The sequence below is a fragment of the Spermophilus citellus genome (assembly GCF_964194105.1).
Source record: "Spermophilus citellus genome assembly, chromosome: 8".
In the NCBI taxonomy this organism is placed as follows: Eukaryota; Metazoa; Chordata; class Mammalia; order Rodentia; family Sciuridae; genus Spermophilus; species Spermophilus citellus.
The window spans coordinates 133,384,287-133,408,330 of record NC_138189.1 but is presented as its reverse complement, the minus strand read 5'-3'; the positions used below and the strand labels follow the sequence as shown (position 1 = coordinate 133,408,330).

Sequence of the window (24,044 nt, the reverse complement as noted above, 5' to 3'; positions counted from 1 at the left end):
GTATACCCTTCATTTTATATTCTACTTTTCAATATAAGCATTTTAATGCTATAAGATGCCCTTGATGTGCTGCGTTAGCTGCACCTCACAAAATTTGGCATGCCATGTTTTCTTTTTCATTCTGTTCAAATATTTTCTAATTTGTCTGGTGATTTTTTTAGGATGTAAAAATTATGGACATATTTTTACAAAATTATGTACATATAATTTTTTCCTTTAAGTATATGGACATTTATTTTTTGGCTCAGAATATCTTTTTTTTAATATTTATTTTTTTTTAGTTTTAGGTGGACACACTATCTTTTTTTTTTTTTTTTGTTCCTTGAAATCTCTTTTTTTCTTTTTTTAGTTACACATGACAGTACAATGATCTTGACATATCATACATTTGAATCAAATGGGGTATAATTTCTCATTTTTCTGAGTGTACAGGTTGCAGAATCACATTGATTATACAGTCACGTATATACATACAGCAATAATAATGTCTATTTTATTCTGCTGCCCTTCCTATTCCCCCTTCCCTTCCCCTCCCCTCCCATCACTTCTCTCTACCCAATCTAATGTGACACATTTCTTTTTTTTTTTTTTTTTTGGTCTCAAATTCTAAGTCAATTGCCTCATTTTCTTAAGAGTCCTATTAAGTATAACATTTTTTTTTTCTTCTAATACTGGGGTGCTTTGCTACTGAGCTATATCCCCAGCCTTTTTTTTTATTTTTTTTTATTATTTTATTGTTGGTTGTTCAAAACATTACATAGTTCTTAATATACCATATTTCACAGATTGATTCAAGTGGGTTATGAACTCCCATTTTTACCCCGTATACAGATTGCTGTGTCACATCAGTTACATTTCCATTGATTTACAAATTGCCTTTCTAGTGACTGATGTATTCTGCTGTCTATCCCATTCTCCACTGTCCCCTCACCCCTCCCCTCCCCTCCCCTCCCCTTCTCTCTCTCCATCCCCTCTATATAAATCGTTTCTTCCACTTATATAATTTTCCTCCTACTCCTCCTTTCCTCTTATATGTAATTGTGTATAACCCTGAGGCTCACCTTCCAATTCCATGCAATTTCCCTTAACTCTCACTTTCCCTCCCGCCTATCATCCCTGTTTAATGTTATTCTTCTTCTCCAGCTCTTCGTCTCTACCCTGTCCTTGGTTACTCCCCTTATATCAAAGAAGACATTTGACATTTGTTTTTTAAGGATTGGCTAGCTTCACTTAGCATAATCTGCTCTAATGCCATCCATTTCCCTCCAAATTCTATGATTTTGTCATTTCTTATTGCAGAGTAATACTCCATTGTGTATAAATGCCACATTTTTTTAATCCATTCATCTATTGAAGGGCTTCTAGGTTGGTTCCACAATCTTGCTATCGTGAATTGTGCTGCTATGAACATTGATATAGCAGTGTCCCTGTAGCATGCTCTTGTTAGGTCTTTAGGGAATAGACCGAGTAGGGGAATAGCTGGGTCAAATGGTGGTTCCATTCCCAGCTTTCCAAGGAATCTCCATACTGCTTTCCAAATTGGCTGCACCATTTTGCAGTCCCAACAACAGTGAACAAGTGTACCCATTTCCCCGCATCCTCTCCAGCACTTGTTGTTGTTGGACTTCTTAATGGCTGCCAATCTTACTGGAGTGAGATGGTATCTTAGGGTGGTTTTGATTTGCATTTCTCTGACTGCTAGCGATGTTGAGCATTTTTTCATGTACTTGTTGATTGACTGTATGTCCTCCTCTGAGAAGTGTCTGTTCAGGTCCTTGGCCCATTTGTTGATTGGGTTATTTGTTATCTTATTATCTAATTTTTTGAGTTCTTTGTATACTCTGGATATTAGGGCTCTATCTGAAGTGTGTGGGGTAAAGATTTGTTCCCAGGATGTAGGCTCCCTGTTTATCTCTCTTATTGTTTCTTTTGTTGAGAGAAAACTTTTTAGTTTGAGTAAGTCCCATTTGTTGATTCTGGTTGTTAACTCTTGCGCTATGGGTGTCCTATTGAGGAATTTGGGGCCTGACCCCACAGTATGTAGATCATAGCCGACTTTTTCTTCTATCAGACGCCGTGTCTCTGATTTAATATCGAGCTCCTTGATCCATTTTGAGTTAACTTTTGTGCATGGCGAGAGAAAGGGATTCAGTTTCATTTTGATGCAAATGGATTTCCAGTTTTCCCAGCACCATTTGTTGAAGATGCTATCCTTCCTCCATTGCATGCTTTTAGCCCCTTTATCAAATATAAGATAGTTGTAGTTTTGCGGATTGGTTACTGTGTCTTCTATTCTGTACCATTGGTCCACTCGCCTGTTTTGGTACCAGTACCATGCTGTTTTTGTTACTATTGCTCTGTAGTATAGTTTGAAGTCTGGTATTGCTATACCGCCTGATTCACACTTCCTGCTTAGCATTGTTTTTGCTATTCTGGGTCTTTTATTATTCCATATGAATTTCCTGATTGTTTTATCTATTTCTACAAGAAATGCTGTTGGGATTTTGATTGGGATAGCATTGAACTTATAGAGAACTTTTGGTAATATCGCCATTTTGATGATGTTAGTTCTGCCTATCCATGAGCAGGGTATATTTTTCCATCTTCTGAGGTCTTCTTCTATGTCTCTTTTTAGGGTTCTGTAGTTTTCATTGTATAGGTCTTTCACCTCTTTTGTTAGGTTGATTCCCAGGTATTTTATTTTTTGGGGGGATATTGTGAATGGAGTAGTTGTCCTCATTTCCGTTTCAGAGGATTTGTCGCTGATATACAGGAATGCATTTGATTTATGCGTGTTGATTTTATATCCCGCCACTTTGCTGAATTCATTTATTAACTCTAATAGTTTCTTTGTAGACCCTTTTGGGTCTGTTAGGTATAGAATCATATCGTCTGCAAATAGTGATAATTTAAGTTCTTCTTTTCCTATTTTTATGCCTTTAATTTCTTTCGTCTGTCTAATTGCTCTGGCCAGTGTTTCGAGGACTATGTTGAACAGAAGTGGTGAGAGAGGGCATCCCTGTCTTGTACCAGATCTTAGAGGGAATGCCTTCAATTTTTCTCCATTCAGAATGATGCTGGCCTGTGGCTTATCATAGATTGCTTTAACAATGTTGAGGTATGATCCTGTTATCCCTAATTTTTCTAGAGTTTTGAACATAAAGGGATGCTGTACTTTGTCGAATGCCTTTTCTGCATCTATCAAGATGATCATATGGTTCTTATTTTTAAGTCTATTGATGTGGTGAATAACATTTATTGATTTCCGTATATTGAACCAGCCTTGCATCCCAGGGATGAATCCTACTTGATCATGGTGTATAATTTTTTTGATATGTTTTTGAATCCGATTCGCCAGAATTTTATTGAGGATTTTTGCATCTAGGTTCATTAGAGATATTGGTCTGTAGTTTTCTTTCTTTGAAGTGTCTTTGTCTGGTTTAGGAATCAGGGTGATGTTGGCCTCGTAGAATGTATTTGGAAGTTCTCCCTCTTTTTCTATTTCCTGAAATAACTTGAAAAGTATTGGTGTTAGTTCCTCTTTAAAGGTTTTGTAAAATTCTGCTGTATACCCATCCGGTCCTGGGCTTTTCTTAGTTGGTAGTCTTTTGATGGTTTCTTCTATTTCCTCTATTGTTATTGGTCTGTTTAGGTTGTCTATATCTTCCTGACTCAATCTGGGCAGATCATATGACTTAAGAAATTTATCGATGCCTTCACTATCTTCTATTTTATTGGAGTATAAGGATTCAAAGTAATTTCTGATTATCTTCTGTATTTCTGAAGTGTCTGTTGTGATATTGCCTTTTTCATCCCGTATGCTAGTAATTTGGGTTCTCTCTCTTCTTCTCTTCGTTAGCATGGCTAAGGGTCTGTCAATTTTATTTATTTTTTCAAAGAACCAACTTTTGGTTTTGTCAATTTTTTCAATTGTTTCTTTTGTTTCAATTTCATTAATTTCAGCTCTGATTTTAATTATTTCTTGCCTTCTACTTCTTTTGCTGTTATTTTGCTCTTCTTTTTCTAGGATTTTGAGATGATATATGAGATCGTTTATTTGTTGGTTTTTTCTTTTTTTAAGGAATGCGCTCCAAGCAATGAATTTTCCTCTTAAAACTGCTTTCAATGTGTCCCATAGATTCCGATATGTTGTGTCAGAGTTTTCATTTATCTCTAAGAATTTTTTAATTTCCTCCTTGATGTCTTCTATGACCCATTGATCATTCAGTAACCTATTGTTCATTCTCCACGTGATGCATGATTTTTCCTTCCTTCTTTTATTGTTGATTTTCAGTTTCATTCCATTATGATCAGATAGGATGCATGGTATTATTTCTACTCCTTTATATTGTCTAAGAGTTGTCCTGTGACATAATATATGATCTATTTTTGTGAAGGATCCATGTGCTGCTGAGAAAAATGTGTAACTACTTGATGTTGGGTGGTATATTCTATATATGTCAATTAAGTCTAGGTTGTTAATTGTGTTGTTGAGTTCTATAGTTTCCTTATTTAACTTTTGTTTGGAAGATCTGTCCAGTGGTGAGAGAGGTGTGTTGAAGTCTCCCATGATTATTGTATGGTGGTCTATTAGACTCTTGTACTTGAGAAGAGTTTGTTTGATGAACGTAGCTGCACCATTGTTTGGGGCATATATATTTATGATTGTTATGTCTTGTTGGTGTATGGTTCCCTTGAGCAGTATGCAGTGTCCCTCTTTATCCTTTTTGATTAACTTTGGCTTGAAATCTATTTTGTTTGATATGAGTATGGACACTCCTGCTTGTTTCCGCAGTCCATATGAGTGGAATGATTTTTCCCATCCTTTCACCTTCAGTCTATGTATATCTTTTCCTATCAAATGCGTCTCCTGTAGGCAACATATTGTTGGATCTTGTTTTGTGATCCATTCGACTAGCCTGTGTCTCTTAATTGGTGAGTTTAAGCCATTAACATTTAGGGTTATTATTGAGATTTGGTTTGTTCCTCCAGTCATATTTGTTTATTTATGTTACTAAACCTGATTAGTTTTCCTCTTTGGTTACTTTCCCCCCTTTACTGTCCTACCTCCCACTGATGGTTTTCAATGTTATTTTCAGTTTCCTCTTCCTGTAATGTTTTGCCAAGGATTTTTTGAAGAGATGGTTTTCTAGCTGCGAATTCTTTTAACTTTTGTTTATCGTGAAAGGTTTTAATTTCATCTTCCATCCTGAAGCTTAATTTCGCCGGATACACGATTCTTGGTTGGAGCCCATTTTCTTTCAGTGTTTGAAAAATGTTATTCCAGGATCTTCTAGCTTTCAGAGTCTGTGTTGAGAGATCAGCTGTTATCCTGATTGGTTTGCCCCTAAATGTAATCTGCTTTCTTTCTCTTGTAGCTTTTAAAATTCTCTCCTTATTCTGTATGTTGGGCATCTTCATTATAATGTGTCTAGGTGTGGATCTCTTATGATTTTGCACTTTTGGCGTCCTGTAGGCTTCTAGGATATGGGATTCTGTTTCATTCTTCAATTCTGGGAAGTTTTCTCGTATTATTTCATTGAATAGATTCTTCATTCCTCTGGTTTGGAGCTCTGTACCCTCCTGTATCCCAATGACTCTTAAGTTTGGTCTTTTAATGTTATCCCATATCTCTTGGATGTTCTGCTCATGGTTTCTTAGCAGTCTTGCTGAACTGTCTATGTTCTTCTCAAGTTGAAATACTTTGTCTTCATTGTCTGATGTTCTATCTTCTAAGTGATCTATTCTGCTGGTAGTATTGTCAATTGAGGTTTTAAGTTGGTTTATTGCTTCCTGCATTTCTAGGATTTCTATTTGTTTGTTTTTTATTACTTCTAACTCCCTGTGAAATTGATCTTTTACTTCCTGGATTTGTTTCTGTAGTTCCTTGTCAATGTGATCTTTCATTGTCTGATTTTGCTGTCTCATGTCTTCCTTGAGACTCCAGATCATCTGAAGCATGTATATCTTGAACTCTTTATCTGACATTCCATCTGTTGCAGCTATTACCTCTTCTAGAGTTGAGTTGACCTGCATTGCTTGTGGTCCTTTCTTTCCTTGTCTTTTCATGTTGCTTGCGTTTCTTTCTGCTTTGTGAAACTGTTGTGTTTTTGAAATTTTTCCCCCTGTTTATTTATGTTGCTCTTGTATATTTGGGATATCTCTCTTGTAGGGCGGGTAGTGGCTGTGATCCTCCTCTAATCAGGGTGATCTATCCACTACGCTGGTTGGTCGTAGGTCTGCCCGCCCTGCGGGCACGGGTGGCTGCTCTACTCTGCCCCCACTCCAATTGCGGTGACGTTCCTACCACATCCTCGGATCGTTGGTCCTGATCCGGACGTGGGCAGCAGCTCTTCTCCACCCCTACTCCAATTGATGTGACGTGTCTACCACGCTGGTCGGCCTCCAAGCCTGTTCCGCCGGTGGGTCTCAGATCTGCCCACCCTGCGGGCCTGGGCGGCAGTTCTGCTCAACCCCCACTCCCAGTGGGGGTACCTAACTGCCTCTCCAACGGGTCTCTGGGCTCCTTCCGGACGCTGGCGGCGGCTCTGTTCAACCCCCACTCCAACCAGTGTGACGTGACTGCCTCAATGCTACTCGTCCACCACACTGGCCGGCTGCCGAGCCTGTCCTGCCAGTGGGACGCAGGACTGCCTACCTTGTAGGGTCAGATGGCAGCTCTTCACGGCCTCCACTCCAAGTGGGTTGACTTGGCTACCCTGCCGTCAGGTCGCTGGTCCTGTTCCAGGCGTGGGCGGCTACTCTCCTCGGCCCCAGCTGCAGTTGGGGTGTCGCGATACCACACCGGTGGGACCCTTAGCCTGCTCTGGGCACAGGAGGCAGCTCCACTCTGCCCCCCAGGCCCCCGCAGCACCCAGCAGGGCCCGGACCAAGAAGCAGTCCCTGTAGGATCCCCAACCCTGAGCCAGAGCCACTTCGGGAGCCAGGAGTCGGTCTCTCCGATCCCCGCCACTTTCTGCTAGGAGCAGGCTCCTCAGGGCTACCGCCTCGGGTTCCCCAATCCCAGGCCAAACCCGTCCCGGGAGCCCAAGCCTGGCCGCACCAGACTCTCCCTGCTCAGTGCCCAAGCCTGGCCGCACCAAACTCTCCCTGCTCGGTGCACGCTCCCCTGAGAGCAGAGTCTAAGACGCACTTCCCGCGGGCTCCCCAGCTCCGGGTCAAAACTGTTCCAGGAGACAGAGTCCCGCTGCCCCTCGTCGCAAGTTTCACTTGTGGCTGGCCTCAGCTCGTGGTCTCTGCAGGCTCCGCGTCCCTGGGCTCAAGCAGCCACGAGAACCAGAACCCAGCCTCTCTGATCCCTGCCACACTCTGCTCGGAGCAGGCTCCACAAAGGTACCCCAGCCTCAGGCTCAGGCAGCCCCGGGAGCCCGAGCCTGGCAGCTCCAACGTCTCCCAGCTCAGTGTACGCTCAGACAGGGGCAGGGTCAAAGACACAGTCGCCGCGGGTTCCCTAGCCCCGGGCCAAGAAGGATCTCCTGCCCTGGGCCAAAGCAACCCGGGGAACTAGAATCTGGCCGCTCAAAGCCCGGCGCCCGCCTTGCCAGGGGTGAGGCCTGAAGAGTATTCTCCTCAGAGTTTCCAATCCCGAGCCTGAGCGATCTGTCTGCGCGACGCAGGCAAATACCAGCCTGGAATCACATGTTCTGTAGTTGAATGAGCTGAGATCAGTAGAAAACAGGGATGATTGCATCAGCTCTCCATGATGGCGGCTGCAGTCCTCCTCCGTGTTCCGACCGGTGTCGGGAATCGAACTGGACCGATTCTTTCCTGTATTTCAAAGCTGGAATTCAGCACTCAGCGCGGCCAGTGTGCCACTGGCAGGAGCCTGCAGAATCCGCTTCGCTGTAATCCCGCTCTGGTACCTCGCGGCTAATTAACTCGGGCGCGTCCCAGACTCCATCCACGGGGCGGTCCGCCGACCAAGTACTTGCTTCCCTCCGTTCGGAGAAATCGCCCGAGACCAAGCCCCTGCAGCCGAATCCTGCGCGCTGGAATTCTGACCTCTAGATTCTGGAGCACCTCAATTTCACTGGGGATTCCCACCAAGGTAGCCTTCAGCCATTTCACCTCGTGTTTCTCCCGCACAGTGGCGCAGCGTACTGGTGTGCTGCACTCCCTTGGCCGCCATCTTCCGTCTCTATCGACACAATATCTTTATTTTACATTTATGTGGTACTGAGGATTGAACCCAATGCCTCATGCATGGTAGGCGAGCACTCTACCACTGAGCCACAACCCCATCCCCTCAGAATATCTTTGCTTTGACAAATGTGTCATGCACACTTGAAAAGAACATCTGTTTTGTTGTTTGGTGTAATAGTCTGTAAATGTCAATTGTTTAAGGTGATTGATGGTATCATTCAAATTTTTCTATCAATTACAGAGATTATAGTGTTGAAATTTCCAACTAAGACTGTGGGTTTCTCTATTTCTCCTCTTTTTCCTATCAGTGTTTGTTTTATATTTTGAAGTTCTGACATTTGGAGCACAAATATTTAGGATATGTCCTCTTGATGAATCAACTTCTGTTATCATTACAAAATATCACTTTTTATGACCAGTGATATTCTTACTGCTTTCTGAAAGAAATATTTTGAAACTCTTGTCAACTTCTTCCCCCACTCCTAGAACTTCTAGCACCTTTTCTTTATATAATGTTCTGAAATACCATCCTTGGAACTTTTGTGTGGCCATTTCAATTACAGAAAATAAATGGGCTTAGTCATCCATCTTGATCTTGAAAAGGGAAATCCCTAGGCCAAGCTAACTTTAAAGACAAAAATTCCTCTTGCTCAACAATGCATTTTTTTTAGTTGTTTTGGTTGTAGGATAAGAATTGTTTCAGACAAGCTTAAGTAAGGAGTTTCATGGAAATCTGAATCATGATTGTAGAACAACTGGGTCCTTGTAGAGGTGATCCTGGAGGAAGTTTCTGGATCCAGTGCAGTTCTAAAAGTTCAAGAGGGTTCTGAAAATCTGATCTTTAGTGTATGTCATCCATTTTTTTTTATAGTTCATTCATTCCTTCCTCTCTGCTAACCATTTTTTTCCTGTGTTAGCATGTTGTCACTGTGACAAATTACCTGAGAAGATCAACTTTAAGAAAGAAAGGTTTATTCTGACTCCTAGTTTCAGTACATGGTCACTTGGCACTATTGCTTTTGAGTCTATGATGAAGCAGAACATCATGGCAGAGCACTACTCATCTCATGATCAGGATATGAGAGAGGGAGAGAGGAAAAGACTAGAGTTCCAACATCCCCTTCAAGGGCTTTCCTTCAATGACCTAAATTTCTTCCACCAGGCCCACCTCTTGAAGGTTCTACCACCTCTCAAGAGCACCACAAGCTGGTGAACAAGCCTTCAACACAGGGCCTTTATAGGACATTTAAGATCCAAACTGTAAGAGCTTCTTTATAACAATAGATTGTCTATTTCAAATTACTTAGCCATTCTATGCCTTGGTCTCTAGGACTAATAACAAGGGCAACTCTTCATAGGGTTGTTGAAGGACCACTTAAAACAGCCATCAGCACACTGTAATCATTTAATATATTTTGTTACTATCTTACTGGAAACAAAACTTAGCCAAGAGATGTAACAGTTATGACAAACTGTATAAATAACCATTTTATTGTTCATTAGGGGTACAGAGTTTTATTACAGTGCTCCATTTCTTTACTAACTTCATGTTATAACTTTCTTTTGGTTAGTATCAGAAAAAAGCTTTTCTCTCTTGAATAACTGATGCATGACCTTTCAGTAGTGAGAATCCTGTGGCCCATCACATCTCTCCTTTGACCAGTCTGCCCAGAACTTCAGAGTAAAACTGAATCCCTCACACGAACTATGGCATCTGCAGCTGGGGGCACATTTACATACTTTAATTGCTTTTCATTTTCTAGTTATAATTTAGCATCTGTGGAATACAAAGTGTTAACTTTAAGTTTCTTCAGTCTATTGTAGAAAGAAAGTAGGGGGAACAGAAGTACTATGTTATGTAAATCAGAAGAGTCTTAAAGGTGAATAAAATATAATCCCTGCTTTCTAAGATTCCCAGTTTAGGTCTGAGTCCATTCCTTCTGGCCACTCACAGAGAGAAAGAGTTTTCTATTGCAATTCAGTACATGTACAAACACACACACATGCACACACACATACATGTGTATATGTGCATATTATGTAAATACATGAAATGAAAATTTAAAGGCTACTACCCATAATATTACAGCTTCTATAGATAATAACTTATGAATCATCATAAGCATTTTATGGGTACAGTCCTGCTATCATTATCCCTATTTTTTTCTATAAGATCAGCCCTACTAACTTCAACCCTGTTTTTTGTTTTTTTGTTTTTTTCAGATGAGGAAGCTGAAGTACAGGAAGGTTAAGTAATTTACTCAAAGTCAGGCAGTTGCTTGTTAGTGAGGATAAAGCTAAGATTTTAATCCAGGGAGGCTGTTTTTTTTAATTATTATTTTTAATTTATATATGACAGCAGAATGCATTTACAATTCTTATCACATATATAGAGCACAATTTTTCATATCTCTGGTTGTATACACAGTATATTCACACCATTCGTGTCTTCATACCTGTACTTTGGATAATGATGTCCATCACATTCCACCATCATTTCTAACCCCATGCCCCCTCCCTTCCCTCCCACCCTTCTGCCCTATCTAAAGTTCATCTATTCCTCGCATGTTCCCTCTCCCTTCCCCATTATGAATCAGCCTCAGGGAGGCTGTTTTTAAAACCTGTGCTCTCTTCCATTACACGTGGCAGCCTCCCAATATTTTGCCGTGCTCTGTGCCATGCTCTCTTTTTCTATTCTATTTCATTGCACTCTCTTTTCATTTTTAAAATGCTGGCCACGATCTCCAAATGAATGGGTCACAACCACTACTTACTAATGGGTCATTATAGTTTGTCAAACATTAATCGAGGGGGAAATGAAACACATGATTGTCAATGGCTACTGAGCGAGTTCTAACAAGAGCTTGCAACTCTACCACGTGAGCAAGGAAGGACCGAAGGAGGCTCACAGAGCAAGAAACAGGAAGCAGAAGCTACAAGATAAATAAAAGCCTCCTCAGTGCACAGGCACCAAGGGGAGGAGAGCACCGAGGCAGAGCATGTGTACCAGGCCATGGAGGGTAAGAGGTCATGAACACTCACTCCTCACTGATCTCCCAACACCTGGGATCTCAGCACCATGTGCACCAAGGATGCATGTATGAGCCACCACCCAACCTTCTTGAATCCTGTGGTCTACTAGAAGAGACAAAGACACTAGCCACGACAGTGCAGTGTCACAGCCTCCAGTGCTGTGATGGAAGGAGGGGTGGGTACTTGTTATGGTTTGGATGCAGAAGATAATGCCAGAAGGTTCAGAGGTGAAATGATTGGGCTATGAGAGCCTTAACCCAATCAGTGAATTGATTCACTGATTAATCAGTGGATTAACTGAGTGGTAACTGAAGGCAAGTAGGGTGGGGCTGGAGGACATGGGTCATTGGGGATGTGCCTTTGGGGTATATATTTTTATCTGGAAAGTGGAGTCTCTCTCTCTCTGCTTACTGATCCTCATATAATGAGCTGCCTCCTCCCACCACACTCTTCTGCCATGATGATCTGCCTCGTCTTGAAGGAATGGAGCCAGTTGTCTATGGACTGATACCTCTGAAACCGTGAACCCCCAAATAAACTTTTCCTCCTTTAATATTATTCTTGTCAGGTATTTAGTCACAGCATCGAAAAAGCTGACTAAAAAACAGTTCTATAGGATAAAGCTACCTGATAGAGTCAAGTCACTTAAGAATAAGGAGGAGTCAGTTGCTCTGCTAGAGCAAGAGGAGAGAGCATTCTAGGCCAGGAGAATGGCAATTCATGGAGCAGGAGAGAAGAGGGGGAACACAGCACGATGGAGACCTGACCTGAGTCACTGCAGAGGAAGAATGGCAACACAGCTCATAGAGCAGACTGCCTGCGTTCAAATGAGCTCTTGTACTTGGTATCTGCGTGGCCTTGCGCGAGTTACTTAATGTCTCTGTTTTCAGCTGTAAAGGGAACTAAGAAAGATTTTGTCTGGATTAAATTAACACATGTGACACTTTTAAAACAATACCTATCAGAAATATATTAAGTGCTCCAAAATATTAGCTATGATTGTTGTGTTTGCAAAGAACACAGTTCAAAGTGGGAATGAAAGGATTTTAACTAGAGATAAGCTGAAGCGTGGTTGGCCTTAGTTAAAAACAGATTTATTGGGTGCCTACTGTGTGCTGGATACTGTTGGAAGAACTGGGGACCCAGCCAGGAACACACATTTCCTACAGTTGCTCAGACAGGTTCTGGAGTCATCTTTGATTTCTCCCTATACTTCTTACCCTTATTAATTCCACGGTAAGTTTTGACCTTCCCATCCCCTAACTTAGACCACTTATCATTCCCTCTCCTTCTGCCTTGCTCAAGTCACCACCAACTCTCATTTGGATCAATACCCTGGCAGTTGCCCACAGACCGGGTCATCCTGGAGTGATATTCAAAATGAAGCCATGCTACTTCTCTGTGTGAGAGGGTCCAATGGTTTCCCAGTTCCTAAGAATAAAATTTAGGCTTCTCAGACATTATTTTGACCATGGAACTTCTAATCCCTCAGGAACAGAGTGGGGAACGAATGGGAAAAAAAAACAAACCTTAAAAAAGCACAAAAGAAATTTGGAATGATTCTTTTCATTCATCCCATAAAAGTGTTGGAAGATACTATGGTCATTAATTAATTAATATGCAAATGCATTAATAATTGATATGTTAATTAATTTAATAACTGAGGGGATTAACATTGGTGAATTTACAATCAAAATCTTTAAATATAAAGAGAATTAAACAAAAAACCTATATTATTAAAATTTCTAAAATGAATTATTGGAAAATGTCATTTCTCTGACGTATGAAACAGAATAAGGTAAATGAAACAATACTTTGTTGAATGTTTTGTTATAATTAATAAACACTAACAATTACTTTAGCAGAACACTTTGAAAAGGGTGCCTGCAGGGCCCAGTCATTTCTGTCCTTCCAAGTATGTCCCAGAGAGTTTGGCCTTATAGTAGTGGCCAGGTCTTTTGTTTTTCCTATGTCAGCTGTTATTTCAGTATTTCAGCTTTCCTCCTCACAAATTTAATTTACCTAAAGTACAAAAAATAGGAGTTATCTTAGAGGGATAAAAATAGCCAAGCTAAGTACATAAAAAAATCCTAATTCTATGTAACTTTCTAAGTCAACTGACTTGGTCTAAGGAGGGCTTCACAGCCTCCTGATAATAAACATGCAAGCCATTTTTCTAGAGCTTTTCTCACTATGTTAAGTGGGCACACATGGAAAGATTTTTATGTAGTGATATATAAAAATTTAGATTAACAAGTAAAGCCAGAGTTTATCGATATACATACATGCATGCATACAAACACACAAGTAATATATGCATATATTTATAAATACATTACATATGTACTTATGTGTGCAAGTGTGCGTGTGTGTGCATGCAAGTTTGCATCTTGATAATTTGTCTTTCCAGATAAAAGAAAGTTTGGAGTGTTTAAAATGGTTCCAATACAAATATATTTTTAAAGTTCTAAATAATCTAAAAACTAACAAAGAAAAGCGTCTCTTACAAATTTTTATTCTCTTTGTTATTTCCCAAAGATAGGCATTTGAAAACTTTTGTTTCCAAAGAGAATACAGATGCTGCAGCCTTCTATTCTAGAAGTGAGCATCCCCTAATTGTGCCAAACAGATCTTGTTCTGGTAATATCTGTGGAGGGAGATCCTGGGAAAGCAAAAGAGCACTTATGGGCCCATAGCCTGGTATTGATTTAACAACTGAAATGGTGACAGTGGTTATTGTCACCTCTCTAATTTCCAACAAAGAAAAGAGCAAAGGGTATGGGTATAGACCAAGGGATGATTTTTATATAGTTGCAGTAATATTGACATCTTAAGAATTATTTTTCAACCATGATGGAGAACTGAAAAAGATCTGAATAGTTTGGGGCCTTTGCTGTTTTAATAGACCTGGAAGACTATGTAGAAGACAAAGCTTAATATGATAAAACCATTTGCCTGGCAACTAGCTTCTTCAGAAAGTTGAATTTTGCAAACCTCCTTAGAGAATTTATTGCTTAACAAAACAGCAAAATGTTTTGAAAAGAAAACAAAGTGATTTCACAAGAGTGTTCAAAAGTAGGCAAACATGAATGAAGGAGTAGAAAAGCACACCTAAAGGAGTTTATATTCCTTCAATGTTGTTATAAAATATTACATTCTGAATAAACATCTTCAGCTTGTCACATCTTGTGCCTGGTCATTGTGCTAGATCTAGATTTGCGTGGAAAAAGCTATATGGGTAGTTTGCAAAAGCACCTTTGGAAGATAATTCTGAAATTTAAAATTTCAGTAAATAAAAGATCCTAATTTTTCGTACCTATCTAAGTCTACTGACATGGTCTAGGGAGGGCTTCACAGCCTCTAGATAATAAACATGCAGGCCATTTTTCTAGAGATTTTCTCATTATGTGGGCACCCATATGGATGAAAGCCTAACTTCTAATTTAAAGTTAATCTCCTATAAGTCAGTAAGAAGATTCAAATGAGAAAAAAAAGGTTTTACGAGACATGAAATTAAAGGATTGTTTCTTTACAGCCCACACTCAGTGAATATGGCAACTGATGGTCCTAATTGCCACTGGGCTGACTTCTGAAGTGACATTCAGCAGATATCAACTGGGGATGTTAAAAGTAAGGCATTTTGGAAGAAAGCAATATCTTAGAGACATATACAAATTGGAATCCGATCTCTTCTGCCACATAACAGAACTGGATAGCAGAAGCAGAAAATAATAACAAGTAGATTAATATTCCCTGTCCCTAGATGATTTTGTTTATTGTATCCTCATATACATAGCTAATGTGGTTAAAACTGCCCCCAGGAATTTGTATTTGAGTCTATAAATGGCACTTTTATTACTTAGCTACTCGGAGCAATTTTGATATGATAATAAGTGATATTTTAGGTCCTTTTAAAAAGCAATCATACTATCTGATAATATCATAGAGAACTAAAAGCCTGAAGTATACTAATGCTTCTGATGTGATTGTCTTCAGTAGTTAAAGATCAGTTAGACAATATCAATGAACCATTTGAAGACTTAGCTAGTAAAGTCAGTCATGAGTGTCAAATGTAGAATGCAAATATAATGCATTTGTTCTTTAAGAAATAAACTTACAAGGCACAGTAGTAATCTAGTTACCTAAGAAGTAACAAAGCACATTGAAATTCCTTCGGCAAACGTGGATGACACAAACACCCAAACCTTTTTTGCCTTGTCACTATTCTATGCCCATTGGTTGGATTTCGCTAACTCAGTGTGATCAGTAACAACTACTTTAGCTTGCCCTGTTCCACTACTCATTTAAATTTCATTATGAGGTCAGAGAAGGGCTCCTTGAGGAAGTACCATTCAAAGTGATACTCACTGACAAAGAGTGTCAGCAATAAGTCCACAATGGGAGAAGAGAATGGCAGGGAGAACAGGAGATTAGGCTAGAGAGGGCACAAAGTTCAGGCCAACTTCAGGGTGGGGGTGTTTAAACCAAGAAGTGTCTTGTTCAATTTTTTCAAAAGATACTCTGGCAGCTAGATTTTGGTGGAGTCAGCATGGTTGGGGAAGAGCAGTTAGGAGACTGTCCTAGTGATCCTGGCAAGACATGATGGTAGCTATACAATGAGGACAAGTAGGTCAATGCGGGATGTGTTTTTGGTATCTGCGGGGGCATCACGGGGGATTCAGTGGGGGCAAGGTAAAGGCAATATAAAACTCCAGATAGCCTTGGTGTGGCTTGCTGAATTAGGGAAAGACTGTGGAAAGGTTACTAACAGTGGGAGAGGAGGGAAGGGAAGCAAGAGTCTGGTTTGAAATTGCATTAAATTTGGAATATCTATTTTATATCCAAGTAGACATATCAAGGAAGCAGTTAAATATAAATATCTGGAGTGTGATGGAGAATTCAGTGCTGAACTTTTAAAATGTGGTTGTTGCCAAATTATGACTAATATTTGAAGCTCTAAGACTGGATCCAGTTTGTAAGTATAACTGAAAGAGAGGGCCTAGGACCCAGCCCTTGGGTTCCTCACCACTGAGAGTTTGAAAGCAGAAATCTAGTCAGCAAAGGAGATGGAAGCAGTCCATTTGGAGGAACAGCATAGGACAGGGTTCCTGGAAACCACCAGTACAGGATACTTCAGGGCTAGAGTGTTACACCCTGTCAAATGCTGAGAAGACTTCAAGCGCAGTGAGGACAGAAACATAATGATTAGATGTGGCAACAATGAAGGTCACTGAGGACTCCACATGGAGAGATTGCAGTGAGTACTGGGATCAGAAATGAACTCAGAGTTGACAAGGGAAGAATGGAGGGCAAAAATATTAAAACAATGTTTCTGCTTGCTCTGAAGGGTAGAAAACCATGGTATAGAGGTTGGAGGTGAGAAGCCAAGGGAAGTGATAGAGAAGATATGAATGTCAGTGGGGTTGATCCAGTGGAAAAGGAGAAATTGACGATGCAGAAAAAAAATGGAGAAACTTTGGGCAAAGGGGAGGGAAAGGTAGAGAGGGTGCATGGAGAGGAAAGATGGTGGAATGAGATGGACATTATTACCCTAGGTACCTGTATGACCACAGATATGGTGCGACGTTACATTGTATACGACCAGAAAAAGGAAAAGTTGTGCTGCAATTGTCTACAATGTATCAAAATTCATTTGGCTGTCATATATGCCTAATTAAAATTTATATTAAAAAAACCATTTACCTGAAGGAGAAAGTCTTGGAACAAGTGAGGGCTTGGATCTAAAGAACAAGTGGAAATCTGGGTGAGGTGGTGCATGTCTGTAATCCCAGCAGCTTGGAAGACTGAGGCAGGAGGATCACAAGTTCACAGCCAGCCTCAGCAACTTAGCTAGGCCCTAAGCTACTCAGCAAAACCCTGTCTCTAAATAAAACACAAAAAGGACTGGGGACGTGGTTAAGCACTCCTGGGTTCAATCCCTAGTGCCAAAACAAAAACAAATAACCAACAATTCTTAGAAACAAACTGTTCACCCAGCACAAGGGGAGGAAAGTCACCATGAGTGAGTTTACCTATGTGTAAGTTGGTATGTATGGGGTAGGTGATGAGAGGCTATTTGGGGACTAGAGGAAGAGCATATGCATATTCTGGGACATCAAAGCTAGTGCACATCAATTGTATTAATGAGTATACATCGATTTATTTGTTACCATCTTAAAGACATACAGGCAATACAGAGAAGGGGTTTCAGGGCATATCTCAGATTGATTCTGCCTGATTGAAAATGACATTTAGAATTTCTATGCCATTACATCCTTCTATACTGAAGATCTATGACTTACCAATTAGATCATTTTATCATGCTGCTCAGACAGAAAGCCAAACTCAAAATCTGCCTTGACAAGTGTCATACGAGCATGCCAGTTCTCTCTGATTCCTTTCAGCCTCTGGGTTGTACCTCACATGAAATCAGCATGCACACACTCCTTATTGTCTCCTGCTCACAGGTCTTACTGTCTCAAATAGACATTAAGGCTTCAGGATGAGGCCATGCAACTGACAATAAAATATCATTGTCTCTCCCACTGTGAAAAACCTAGTATTAGATAGAAAGTAAGTACTTAATAAATGCTTGCTGATCAATTTATCTTTTTAGAGTTGAATGGCTAATAAAAAGTTTTATGCAGCAATCCCTGGGCTAATAGAATATGCATAATTCTTCATAGCACCTGCTGGGCATTACTGGGAGATGCTGAAATCACTCATCAATTTTCTCCTTTATATGCTATTCAATTAGTTTGTCTGGGGTGAGATCCAAAATGTGTATCAATCAAAAGCATAACAGTGAGCCATGCTCAAGCTATCTTCATGCTAATAGTTTGCATCCACTATCTTACAGAAGGCTTCAATCTAAAAACTTACTCCAGTGTGAGAAGCTTCAAGGAGAAAAATGCACTATTAAGGACTTAGAATTATCCAGTGTAACTGTTTTTCTGTAGCATAATGATAAATTTGAAATCAATTTGGTAATATCCTTAGTGGAAAAATGATATCAATATTAATAGTATTAAGAAAACATTCATCACCAGAGTCTATTTTGTATAATCTTAGCTAAAATTTTTTCTTCAGTATACACTGAAAGCTTACTTGCAAATGAGCTTTTAGTCTGTGGAATTTTTGAAGCACAAATTTAATTCCTAATTTTATGCTTCAGTCTTCAGTCATTTGGAGCTATTTGAATATTATTATATTTAAATTAGAATGCAAATATCCCTTATATACTTTTTCTTAAAACTAGTAACTAGGAAAAACAGTACAATGAATCAGACATTATGACTCTATATGCACATATGACTACATGACCAGCATGTTTCTACATCATGTACAACCAGAAGAATGAGCAGTTGTAATTTATTTATGTATGATGTGTCAAAATGCATTCTACTGTTATGTATAACTAATTAGAACAAATAAAAAAATTAAAAAGGAAAGAAAATTAGTAACTATACCATCAAACAATATGGGCCTTTAATTTAATCCAAAAGGTGACCATGGAAAGTTAGTGAAGTAACTGTCAGAATAACATTTAACCAAAGGTTTTAGATGCTACTTATGGCATCTATGGAGCTCTGTAGAAATGAGTAACAAAAGTTACTGTAAAATTTGATCATTTTATAAAGTAGCTATTGACAGAATGAGTTATATTGTTTTTCCATATTCTATACAAATTGACAGAGATAATATCAAACAAAAATAAATATATCGAGAGATTTAGAATTTTAGAATATTTGAAACCTGTGCCAAAAATATTAGAATCACATAGCATTAGGCAATATACTAATAGTATGTTGAGAGTCTTTTTAAAACATTAGCTGCATAAAACATTGTAGCATTGCATAAAAACTGAAGAGTTTGATGAATTTCATAAGATGCATGTACATTTATATGATTTCTATTTTTAATGTTTAAAGAAATTGATTATAACAGAGTCATTAAGTCTATATAGAAGCAATGCTAAGCCTATTTAGTTGTTATTTTAATTTCTATTAATTTTTCACTAACCTACATGGATTTTTATTTTGCTTTTATTCATTCCATATTTTAGATTCTAACTAGTGATAAAATGGTAAAGTTTACATGATACATTTAAAAATAAATCCAGACAATTTAAGATTAATTTTTCCTTAAAGAATTAATTAACTATGATCCATTGATTCATTCTATGGGTACTTGTACGGGAAAGAAAATATACAAATAAAAGTTTTTTTAATTACCAGCAAAAAAGATACATAAATCTTTCTTTGATAGCTCCTTTTTTCTTGTATTGAGACAGAACACTTTAAAATGAAGGTTAATAAGCAATTATTGGCCCAGACTTAACTAAATACTGTAAATGTGATAGCAGAATATCTTGATAAATATAAGAATTTTGAGAGCCATAAAATTGAAGACTTTGATATGTGCAAGATCAATAGATATGACTTATCACTATTTAATATAATCTTTAATTTTTAAATACTATGTTCCAATAAAAAGTGTATGGCACAGGAAAACTGAAATTTCAATAAAGAACCAAGACAAAAGAAACAAACTTTGTATTAAAGTATCTTTAAGAGGTTATACTTACGCAGCAACCTCCTCTTTTGACAATCCTTTGAAATTCACCTCCACATAATGATCTATGTCTTCTTTTTCTTTGATCAATTGAGCACTGAGTGAAATGGAAAGAAATAATAAAGCACTGCCTTATGAAGTTGGAAAGCTACCAAACACATAAAATGCCACCAGCAGAACAGAAATATTCAGCTACAATAGCATTGATAATAAATATTATGCAATAGCTATGGAGTTAGGTTGTTAATGGACCATTTAGAAATTTTAATTTTCCTGAATGGAACAGGGATGAATATTAAGCTCAATGTTTTATAAGTAAATAAAACACCAACATGTGGCAATAATACATATTCTTAAGTGAGTTTTCTCCTTGATGTAAGGTTTTCTACCTTGTTCACACTGTTCTGCAGAATAACTTCCCAATGCAAAAGTCACATTGTGTTTGGAAAAATACTTATTTGACAATGTAAAATATTTATTTGTCCCAAACATTATTAAATTTTGCCTTGAAATGCTGTTTAAATGTTTTTTCAAATCTATTTTGTAGTTTTAAATGGACACAATTCCCTTATTTTATTTTTTAATGCGGTTCCAAGGATCAAACCCAGTGCCTCACACATGCTAGGCAAGTGCTCTACCACTGAGCCACACCCCAGCCCAAATGATTTTTTAATTATACTTAAAATTCAAGTTATTATTAGGGGTTCAAGATGCAAATGATTTTAAGAAGACTTTACTGAGAAATATATTCACAGTGTATTCTTTCTTCACATTCTCTTGCACCTTTTAAAATAAATGTGCCATTAGCCTCTTATAACTCTGAAGATATGAAACCAAACATTTCTAAATATTTGCGTTTTATTCAGAAGCTATTAAAGAATGCTTATGAAAACTTTGCCCTAACTGAATGATAAAATTTCTTTCTTTAATAAAAAGACCTCAAGAAGAAGTTTTCTTTTCAATCCATCTGACCTTAAGGATGTGAGATTGGGTTATGTTTTTGCTCAGCTCAAAAAGAAAATGTAATTTCAGTCATTAAAAAAGACAGTAAGAACAAGCTTTTTCATATTTTGTAAATATTTCACAGTATTCAAAAGTAAAGCAAAATACTCATTCATACATATACATAACCATATGCATCAATTGAAAGATTTATCAGTTATAGAAAAAGAAAATTTTGATTTGCTACTTTAAAATAACTTTTATTTTTGTTTAGCTGTGTATTTATTCTGATCCAGGGGCTTTGGTCTTTCCCAAAAATACTAAAAATGAGATATGAGAACAAAGAAGTCTCATAATACTTTGATCATTATGCCTTGCAGGAATTGAGAAGTATGCAGTAAGGAAAATAGTCAAACTTACATATGCAAATTATTTATATTGATAAATAATATGTGTATTACTAAAAGTCAACAAAATTACAAATGGCAATTTCAAAGTAGCACATTCTCACTTAATATTCATAAATATGATAAATGCATCAAGTTCTCTGTTCTGCATTTTCTCAGTGACAACTCTAATAGCTCAGCAGCCGTTCAAAGCGGCAGTTTGATGACGCACTTTGAGGGCCCAGCGTCATTTTGGGACCTAAGGCAAGCCTGTCAGTCTATCCTAGTAGGAAGGCTGCGCCCTCATTTCTCCAAACCAGAAGTCAGCATTTGAGACCTCACAGATAAAAATCCATATGCTTTTATTTCTTAAAGCTTCTCCTTTCTTTTCTCTGCACACAATAAAAAAAGGGAAACATCTCAAAACTCTATAGGAACCTTGACATAACTGCAATGAGGAGTGAGATGATTAAATGAGTACTAGTTTGATAAATAAATACCTCTTTAGTATTTGAATGAGCTTCATCAATCCTTTTGAAACAACAAATTTGAGAATCTGAATATGACAATATATACATTTCTCTTTTCCTTAATCAATCTTATTTTCTTAGAGACACTATTGTCATCTCTTATTGCAGAATTTTATTCAGTAAGAAATGAAAACAAGGGACACTTACCTTGGAATTAGTCTTGAGGAGCATGGTAGCTTCTGTCTCGCTAAATCTATAAGCTTTGGACGTGTCATGAGTATTGGGGGCAGAGTGGTCATTTTGGACTATAAAAAAAGCAAACAAAATGATATTTTAAAGAACAAATCTTCAGAGTATCCTTTCCAACATTATTAACAATCTCCAGTCTGTCAAGAATGCCTCTGTAGGTAGAGCTATTGTTCTGTTACTTGGGAATCATACTCAGTGAGTAGATTCTGCAGGTTCTCTTCTCATTATCTGTCTACTGTCTGATTTTTGGTCAATTTATTCCTCAGCTGCATCTTCATCACCAAGTGGATGAGGAGAAAATCCAATAAATTCACTAAGATTCAGATCATCAGCAGCTTTGGTAACGGTTTTGTTATGGGACATGGTTGCAATTAAAGCATGAAGGTTTTCAGGATAACTATGGATTTCAAATGTTTAGAAGAAGATGTGGTCAAAAAGTTAGGGAGAATTTTGGTGGGATCCTGATGGGGTAGAGTCTTGAAAACTAGTTTCTGATTGAGATAAAAATATATTAATGGATTTAGAGCTCAGAAGTGTCAAGATCTCACTGTGACTTGGAATAGATCACTGTTCTGCACTATGACATAAATGAAAAATCTTTTGAAATTCAGTGTAGAAATGGGTAGTCTTGGGTAGTCTTGTGTTTCTGAAAAAGATTATTACTTTGGCCTTGAAATAATTTTCACATAATTAAAAAGATTAGTCTAATGAAGATCAATGTTTTATATTATAGTCCTAATATTGGTTTATCAAGCCATGCTCTGCTTCATGAAACATAATGTCTTCTTATTTCTATACAGTTATAGTTTTAAAGTCTAATCAGTAGTTTTATAGTAGTTGTACAGTAGTTTTATAGTTTTACAGTCTAATCAGTAAACATTAATACTTTTCTCCAGAAAAAAAACATCAGAAATGCTTTACATTATATAGCATACATCATAATATAATGCCTTAATTCCTTTTAGTTAAATCCTTTTTCTGCCGGGCACAGTGGCACATGCCTATTATCCCAGTGGCTTTGGAGGCTGAGACAGGAGGATCACGAGTTCAAAGGGAGCCTCAGCAAAAGTGGGGCACTAAGCAGCTCAGTGAGACCCTGTATCTAAATAAAATACAAAATAGGGCTGGGGATGTGACTCAGTGGGCAAATGCACCTGAGTTCAATTCCTGGTACCCCCCCCCAAAAAAAAAAATCTTTTTCTGACTGAAAATTATATTAATAGTAACTCTGGATTAGGATGATTAGAATTTACTAAATGGCAACATTATGCAGAACATGTGTCAAGAATTTCTGACCAACTTAGGGTTAAACTCCATGGACAGGTCTGAGAGACCTCAAAGTCTCCTAAATCCATTTCCTATGCTTTACTTCAGAGAAGCTCTAAAGACCAGAGTCTTCTGATGTGACAGAGTAACTTTGAGCTAACTCAGTTTTTAAATCTCACCTACCCAGCCCTAGTAGATTTCAAATGGGAGAGAAGGAGACAACAGCTGTGATATCTTGAGTCAGGACATTCCAGCCTCTGCGAGTTGAAACTGTTCTGAGGTCCCCACTTTGCCTTACCAGGCATGATGTAATGGGTGGTGGGGGCAGAGCGATCTCTGCTCCTTTGCAGGGGCATTCAAAGGATTCACCAAGAAACTTCCCCAATACTGAGAAGATTCAGCAACTTGCAGAGAGACAGACTGCAGAAGCTCTGATCCAGGCAATAATTCCCATCAAGGTGCTTATAATCCGCTGCAAAAGTTGGCCTACCAGTATGTTATATAAAATCTATCCTCTTTTTTTTTTTTTTTTTTTTTTTTTTTTTTTAATAATATTTTATTGTTGGTTGTTCAAAACATTACATAGTTCTTAATATACCATATTTCACAGATTGATTCAAGTGGGTTATGAACTCCCATTTTTACCCCGTATACAGATTGCTGTGTCACATCAGTTACATTTCCATTGATTTATAAATTGCCTTTCTAGTGACTGATGTATTCTGCTGTCTATCCCATTCTCCACTATCCCCCCTCCCCTCCCCTCCCCTCCCCTCCCCTTCTCTCTCTCCACCCCCTCTACTAAAAGTCCTTTCTTCCACTTATATAATTTTTATCCTACTCCTCCTTTCCTCTTATATGTAATTGTGTATAACCCTGAATCCTCTTTGATGTTTACTTGGGTTAGACAATTTTTGGCTAGAAATACAAGCATCTAATGAAATCAAATGCAAATGATGTA

The 24,044-nt window shown here is 38.3% G+C and overlaps 1 protein-coding gene across 1 annotated transcript in view; it reads right to left on the bottom strand.

The window, feature by feature from the left end:
• Positions 1-21,867, bottom strand: part of TTC29 (tetratricopeptide repeat domain 29) — a gene marked incomplete at both ends in the record, with an annotated part of 222,133 nt that extends 200,266 nt beyond the window's left edge. Inside the window, 2 exons of the mRNA XM_081303697.1 lie at positions 19,784-19,867; positions 21,776-21,867. Coding sequence (XP_081159823.1) covers positions 19,784-19,867; positions 21,776-21,867 — 176 coding nt within the window. The remainder of the gene's footprint in view (positions 1-19,783; positions 19,868-21,775) is intronic.
• Positions 21,868-24,044: the final 2,177 nt, after the last annotated feature.